Here is an 8,232-nt window from a genome sequence, read left to right as displayed (position 1 = left end):
AATACGGCACGTCGACATCCAGATGCAAAAAAGTTCTAAATTCTTCAACCAATCAACGTATAGGAATATTTGCCATCAGCGGTTTAAAAGAAATTGTCGACAATCGCAGCCAAATGAAACACATGATTTAAAAAAAAAAAGTTTTTTTTTTTTTTTTTTACCAATGCCATGAAAGTTGCAGCAGAAATGTGCTCCGACGTAAAACCAGGTGTATACTGCAGTAGTAGATGCTTGAAAACCTTCGTAGCTATAGTGTAATTTGGGTTACTAGGTTTGATAAAGAAATTTACCCTTATTTTACACAAAGCTAATTTTAAGCGGGGATATTTGATATGTTAAAATGTTCCGAAAAGGCTTTGAAAAAAAAGACACGGTTGACATATAATTGGACTGTAATATGATAAAAAATAAACCATTGCTAAAATATGCGCTTTAATAACCTACACTTTCAGTATATTAACACTTTGTGATAACACAATTGCTTCATTTTAGTTGGTTTCAAAATCCATATTAAAAGTTACTTGAGTTTAAAAAAAAATCCCTGAATCCCTGCTTTTGTTGTCAATCCACAGACATATTAAAATTATGTGATAGCTTTCAGAGTAGTAATTGAATTGAATAATACAACCCCATAGGAGAGTATTTTGTATAAAGAAATTCCCAAGCAGGTGGCTGTCTTCAGAGTGTTATTTAGCACTCCAATCCAACCACATGTCGATTGAAGTTTACCTTGCATGGGAGACACATTTTTTGGCCAGTGTCCTGATCTGCAAAATGGAGGGTACAGCAGGTTGAGCCTTCTCCGTCTCCTCTTCTAGCATGAATGACCCTGGCATGGGGCAGAGGTAAACAAAAATACTTTTCCTCTATGGGAAGAGCTCTGTCTTGGCTCAAGAAAAAGCCATTGTGTTAGTTTACTAAGTTGAAATACCCTTTCTCTGTTTTTCTCTGGCTCTTGTTTTCAGGGTGATCATTACAACAGTGACTGCACAACAGTGATGTCTATTTTTAGAACTGAAATATTTGTTGAGGGGTGGCAGCAAATGCCTGCAGCATGGATGAACCTTATTTTACTGAGAGAGAGAGAGAGAGAGAGAGAGAGAGAGAGAGAGAGAGAGAGAGAGAGAGAGAGAGAGAGAGAGAGAGAGAGACAGACTTTGGAAAAGATCCATTAGTGGGATTTAAAAATCCCCCTTTACTCCATTGTTCATTCATGGGTCAAATGTGAAGGGTCAAGCATTGACCTGTCAGCAGTTTCAGCTAGGCTGATGTGTATAGGGCAACAAGCTGCCAGGAGAGTTCAGGCAAAATTAATCAGTTCAGCAAGGCAGAAAATTAACTACTCTGACAGTAACTTGTCAGAGGCAGATGTTACATTCAAACATTTTTTATTGCATTCATTGTCAAACTATATTCTCATTATCCATTTAATCTCACAAGTAAAAAAAAACACCCATCTTATTGTGGGTAAAACTGGTATCTGTGATGGCAGCACTGAGAGAGCGAGATGTAAGTGTGGTTGCAGAGACTCCTTATTCTCCATTGTATCAAGCACTACACACAGCGGGCGAGAGAACTTAAACAAAACAAAGGTACAAAAGTGCTGGCAGTAGGGCTCTTGGTGCAGTGACATGAGAATGGCCGTCTTCTCTGCACAGTACAAGCGAGCAATACACATCACTGGAAGAAGGTACCTGTGGGCTTATATACTGGAGAGAACAAACAAATGAGGTACAGGTGCATGTACTCAGTGATCAGGTGATTGGTAGCAGGGCAGGGGCAATGTGTGTGTGTGCCAGTGGGCGTGTCCCTCCCTCTGGGTGCCCAGTGCACCATGACAGTATGTCTACTTATATGAAAACAAATAATTTAAAAATGATGAATGCACCATTAATTTATAAAGTAAGCAAGAAGTGGGAAAACACTTGCAATGCAAAAGCAATAACAAATTTGTTTATGAACAATATAGCATAACCTAACCTCTGAGCCAGATGCAACGATGTTAGGTTACTGGAAATTTTTTTTACTTTGAATTAAACATAGTGGTAAGTGGTTGATTGTCCACCCTTTACTTGTCTGTCAACAGAAAGTCTTACCCAGAATTCAACACAAAGCTCACTCATAACTGACGACAAATAGCTTTTGTCCTCTTTTATTTTCAAACAGTCAGTCAGTCACTGCAAAGTAGAGTACACAAAATATTCATTTCACCAACAAATATATTACATATATTCTTACACATCTAGAAATTCTATGAAAGCATCAAGCAAAAATTAAACTCTATATAATTAATTGCACAGTGAATATTGCCCTGAATTGCACTGTTTACATGATTGTAATCTTTGTGATCTAATGTTTGTAAACAAGTGTGTGTGTATATACTGTTCCCCAGAATATCTTCAACTACTCCATGTGAGCCTGAATCCAGATGGAAGCACAACAGACTGGGTGTGAAACACAATGAAGACATGATGTGAGGTTGCTCTAAATGGTGCTATATTTGTTTCCTATGGGAAAAACAAAACAAAACAGAAAGCTATGACTAAATGATATGACATCATAATGTACTGTCTTCCTGAGAGAGCCAAAACAGCTGATTAGGTACTATTCTCTACAGAACAAACTATTTCCTACCGTTCCACAGTAAGGCCCAACAAATGGTGAGCTGGCATCTGGTCCATCATAAAGTTTCAGATAGTTGTTCTGGCAGTCTCCTGGGTCATCAATGCTGATCTGGTTGAATGTAACTGTCACAACTCTTCCACTGGGGGCCCTAATAGCCCACTCACAGTGAGTGCCATTGGCATAGGTACCAGGGTATTCTGGACTGGTAAAAGAACCATGGTCTCCATACAGCTGTCCACCACAACCTGAAGGGAAAGGAAAGAATGTAAGATTTAAGAATTCACTCCACAAGAGCTGATTGGGATGTTTGATTGTAAACTGTTTATTTTACCCTCTAAGGAGGACGTCCATGTGATCTCAAAGCCATTGCGGGAAGTAATGAAATCAGATTGGAAATGCAGGAAGAGCTCATTGGTTCTCGGAAAGATGGGGTTAGGCAGTGAGCTCCCACAGTATTTTCCCAGTAGAGGGGCTGAAGGTGTGCTGCCGTTCCTTACCTGATACACACACACACACACACACACACACACACACACACACACACACACACACACACACACACACACACACACACAGAGAGAGAGAGAGAACATGACTGCACTGCAAAATTTCAACAACATATAGCCAAGCTAACCAACATGTGATATTCCATTTATTTATATGCAGTTAAATTACTTTTGAGATTTGTTATATGCAATATTAATATACCACACCACAATACTTGGAATACAGTTTGATTACTTTAGACATGTGTATTATTGTCAAGCCTCTTATTTTTAACATGATGTATCTCAAAGGATGCTATTTCCTCACCTCCAGAAAGTCAAAATTGCAAGAGGGGTGAGACTCTACATCAAAGCTGTCGAAGAACAGGGAAATGAAGTTGTTCTGAGGTGCACGGAGGACAATAGTACAATCCATATTATGAGGATACACGGCAGGCCAGCCTGGGCTCTTCAGGTAACCATAAGCCTGCTCATACACCCTGCTGCATCCTGAAAATGTTATGCACAAATTTACTGTGTCCTGGAAATCATTAAGCATAATACATATGATTGAGAATAATGTACTCAAAGATTACCCATGATGACATACCTGCCACTTGGTAGGACAGACTGAAGCCATTGCCAGTCATGAAGGTGTCAGATTGGAAGGTAAGGTGCATGGTGCGATCATAGCTGTAGAAGTCAGGGATGTGGGAGTCTGAACCACAAAACTTATGTGCCTGTCCATAGTCTCCCTGAAAGACAACAAATGATTGACTCCCAGAGGAAAACACATATTTGTCCTCATAAATCAGACAGGCTGGTCTTCAATCTTCTGTACACAAGGTTATAGGCTAAACTACATGAAGTATGATAGTTGAGTCTTACCACAGGCCAGTCTTTCATCTCCAGGAAGTTGCTGGAACAACCCTGGCTGGTCTGCAGATGGAACTGCTGAACAATCACCTTCACTGTTTCCTGAGGAGGAGCATCCAGGACCCAGCGGCAGAAGGTGAAGGCAGGGTATGGGTTGGGATAAAATGGAGAAGTGATGGTCTGAGGTGTGGCTGTGGCATTATATATTCCTCCACATAGTCCTGGGCACACACACAAATTATTAGTGAGTATGGACTGAATGCATCTACATTTTTTACTAAGGACCATTAGGGGCATTAACCTGATACATTTATTGCTTAGCTCTATAATTTTATGCACAATACTGGCACAGTCATGCAAAGTTCACCACTTGCAAAATGATCTGTCAAGGTATTCACTGTAACCTTATCAGGAACTCAGCAAGTAATCTCAGCAGCTTTTGCAAGATGAGTTGTGTAGAAATGGAGGTTGTCTTACTGTTGACTTCACTGTAAGTGGCGTTAAAGCCTCTGAAAGCCACCGAGCCATCCGTGACAAAATGTACTGTGAGGAAGTTACTGGCTGACACAAAGGGTGCAGGAACTACATTCCCACAGAAAATTCCAACCAATGGGTAATCAACACTGTCACCATCAAAGACCTAAGGAAAGTACAGAAACCAACAATTCAATATAGATGGATACTGATAAATACTGTAATACATTTTCGGTGTGCATGTGTCCTTAAAGATACAAACTGTGAGTCAAGCATGTACCAAAACTGATTGGTTTGTACCTTTATGTAATCATATAGACAGGTCGAGTCAGAATCACCCTCCAGTTCAAAAGTGGTGAATGTGAGGTTGATGACTTTGTTGGGGGAAACAGCAATGGTCCACAGACAGTTCATGAATGACTCATACTTCCCATTCATGTCGATGTCAGGTGAACCAAACTGTCCCGAAGAGGAGGTAAGATAGCCACCACAACCTTGTTGAGGCCCTAAATCATCACAGGAGAGATGTTGAGATAATTCCTCACTCAAATAATTCTGCTTTGCTTTGTTGTAAGATTGCAAAAATAATCAGCAGGTGGCAGTACTTGTCCACCAATGTAATATTCCAGCCTGTGTCACTTCTTTTCCACATGCAACACACCTATTCAGTAATCCTAAAATCAGTTAGAGATCCACAATCAGCATTTTAAATTGTAGAATATGTAAACATTTATAGAAGTTTCTGCCATAATTCTCACTCATCCACACAGTGCTAAAATTAGCCATCCCCAAGGGAGTTCCAAATAAAAGGAATGAAGAAGCTTATTTTCAAATATAAAAGTAGCTGAACAGGATGTACACACACACACACACACACACACACACACACACACACACACACACACATATATATATATATATATATATATATGGTTAATGGCTCCTTTTCACAAACAATGGATGGATGTAAATGGATGTGTTATGATTGTTTTCAGTGTATTGGTAATGGGCTTCAAACAGAAAAACAGACAGATAGGAACACCAAGCTTCAGGCAGCACTAGAAACATTTCTTCAGTTTGCCACAAATGTCAAACAAACAGGCAAATAACAACACTGCCCTTATATTTCTGCCCTTTGGCAGCATTGGTCTGAAAATATTTGGCCTTCTTTTCCATGTACAGAGGCAGTGCCCAGACAGACCAGTGTGAATGAACTCTATTGTAGTAGAGGTGCTATACTGGACGTGCTATGCCTTGGAGCATGGAGTGCATGGCCTTCCTGCTTTCTCTTACTCACAGAGAAACTGAAAGAGCATCATGTTGATTGGCTTTTAACAGTCTACTTCTGCTCAATGGGTTCTGATATTTGTACAGAGCTTGACACACTGGGCACCTTGAGGGACAAAGGCTATTTTGAAGCAACAGGCTGCACCCCTGTATTTTGCTCTTCCATCCTCAAGCCCCTTTGTAAAGCCTCTGGATGACTCACTCTGTAAATATGCCTGTGTGCTTTTTGCATTACAGGATAGATTAGGGGACAGCATAATAAAACTCCTAATTAGAGCCCGGAATGTGGACTAAAAACCCTACATTTCTCCCTGTAACAGATGCTTTATATAACAATGATAAAGAAAGAAAATTTGTTTTATGTAGTGTGACTGTGCAGGATATTCTCATAGTAACAGATGGGCATCTGTAAGGACATACACTGTACCTAAAGTTTCTCTGTAGGTTGCCCTCCATCCCGCAGCATCCACTGATGCATCTGTCTTGAATACAATGAACATCTGATTGGTCGAAGACCTGAGCATTGGGGGGAGCACGGCCCCACAGAATTGTCCTAGGAGTGGAGCCAACGTGTTCGATCCATCATAGACAGCCACATAGTCAAAGTTACAGGTTGAAGAAGCTTCAAGGTGGAAAGTGTTGAATCTTGGAGATGAAGGAACATAAATGTATGAACAATGAAGCACTACACAATTGTCCGAAAAATCTTTCATGGGATAAACACCTGCAACCTTCTAACAGAATATAGCTGCTAGCATGAAGGAATAATTTATAATAGCTGTGGAACTGCAAGGGAAGCACTTCCTCTATGACAGACACAGTGCACAATGTCTCAGTGGAATTGGTTACACAAAAGGTCTAGCACCTGCAAGGGAAACAGATGGAGAGACCCAGCATGCCTTTCTCATTGAACAGCAGGGTGTCTCATAGAAGGAGCAGAAGATGGAGGACAGAAGACAGCAAAGCATATGATGGAAGTCTTGTTTCTAAAACATTTGAGTGTTGGACTAAAATGATAGGGTAAGGCTCACAGAAGGGATTTTGATGCTTAAGAGAAATATGGCCAGTAATGCTAAGACACACAACAGAGGTTCCAGACATTAGCAAGTTTTGACTGCTAGGGAAGTGGAGTAATGTAAAGCCTGTGTATGGTTTAAGGAGTGTTTAAACTATGATCATAACAAGCCCATCCACATCCTCTCACACCAGTTTCGTAAGACTAAACATAGCCAATCCAGTGTTTTATGCTTTTAGGCAATAAGATATCAAATTAATTTTCATCAGCTACTATTCATGTCCTCAGGTCTGTGGTTACAGTTTACCACTGAGTACTAGAGTTTATGACAGAGCATGAGTAATGAAGTAAAAAAGACTCAGACTCACTTAAGTTCAATGATGCGATTGTCTTGTACAAAGATGTGATAGGTACAGTTTATGTTGTGGTGGTAGTTGATTATGGAAACAGCAGGACTGCTTACTGTTCCTGATGTTCCATTGAACATACCTCCACATGCTGTAAAAAAAACATTGTCATCATTACATATGCAAAACTAAACTACAACTACTGTAGAACTATATTTGCACTATATATGGTCTGGAGCACTGCCTTTGTGGTCCTACAACAAAACACACCATATCTGAATAAACTCAGTTAGTCACTGCTGGACTAAGGAGTTGTTGTCTGGGTGATGCTACACATGCCCCTATGCTTCACCACAGTACCAGTAATCCTCTTCCAGTAATCCATCAATAAATGAAAGCTTTTCCTCTAGTCAATGTCTTATATTTGGTACATGACAGCATAAGACACAATGTCTGACTAACAGAGGTCAGAGACCTCTAAAATGAATGGCTCTACTCAGTTACTCTGAGTAAATACACTTCTGTGTATGTGTGGGTATGAAAGGCCATTTAGGACATGATTCACCTTTGACTTCATTCAAATACTAACACACAAACACACACACACACACACACACACACACACACACACTCCATTCTGCACACCATTAAACTGTCATGTATCATACTTCTCACACTCACTACTCATATTCATTCACAGTCACTATCAAACTCCCATGAATACACCCTCAGAAAATCTTAATTTGACAGTGAGTGGGAGAATTATGATAGCATGTGATAGTGTATGAATCAAGTGTGATAATATGTACATGATAGTGTATTAGAAAAGAAAAGTATGAATTATGGCCTACATGATCTTACATAGGTGTGTGTGAAAATATGTGTATCTGAGCACAGAGAAGTCAGTTGTCTGTATATACCTACATATACCTGGCATTTGGCCCCTGATTTTAAATCCCTGTTAAATGTTTGAAAAGTGCAGAGTCCCTTCATTCCATTCATTCCACATATTTATCCTCAGTTGACATTGCTTCTAGTAACCCAGACCCACACAAGGCCACTGCCAAACCTACAGCCATATCAGCCCCATCTAGGTCACAGTACTGAAAGCTAGATCACCTAA

The 8,232-nt window shown here is 40.1% G+C and overlaps 1 protein-coding gene across 2 annotated transcripts in view; it reads right to left on the bottom strand.

Annotated features, from left to right (window-relative positions):
* Nucleotides 1-2,136: 2,136 nt before the first annotated feature.
* cubn (cubilin (intrinsic factor-cobalamin receptor)) overlaps nucleotides 2,137-8,232 on the bottom strand; it is a 30,420-nt gene continuing 24,324 nt past the window's right edge. The window contains exons 56-65 of one of the 2 annotated variants that reach the window (XM_027015307.3): nucleotides 7,131-7,260; nucleotides 6,175-6,392; nucleotides 4,761-4,966; nucleotides 4,464-4,626; nucleotides 3,999-4,207; nucleotides 3,721-3,865; nucleotides 3,439-3,620; nucleotides 2,957-3,122; nucleotides 2,635-2,870; nucleotides 2,137-2,507 (exon numbers count right to left, since the gene is read on the bottom strand). In XM_027015307.3, coding sequence (XP_026871108.2) covers nucleotides 2,400-2,507; nucleotides 2,635-2,870; nucleotides 2,957-3,122; nucleotides 3,439-3,620; nucleotides 3,721-3,865; nucleotides 3,999-4,207; nucleotides 4,464-4,626; nucleotides 4,761-4,966; nucleotides 6,175-6,392; nucleotides 7,131-7,260 — 1,763 coding nt within the window. In that variant the 3' untranslated portion in view covers nucleotides 2,137-2,399. Of the gene's footprint in view, nucleotides 2,508-2,634; nucleotides 2,871-2,956; nucleotides 3,123-3,438; nucleotides 3,621-3,720; nucleotides 3,866-3,998; nucleotides 4,208-4,463; nucleotides 4,627-4,760; nucleotides 4,967-6,174; nucleotides 6,393-7,130; nucleotides 7,261-8,232 lie in introns of those variants that run through there. The other variant, XM_081695675.1, reaches the window with a different exon arrangement.

Source organism: Electrophorus electricus, chromosome 14, assembly GCF_041902795.1.
Source record: "Electrophorus electricus isolate QZ-2024a chromosome 14, ASM4190279v1, whole genome shotgun sequence".
Taxonomy (NCBI): Eukaryota; Metazoa; Chordata; class Actinopteri; order Gymnotiformes; family Gymnotidae; genus Electrophorus; species Electrophorus electricus.
This window is presented reverse-complemented; position numbering and strand designations above follow the sequence as displayed.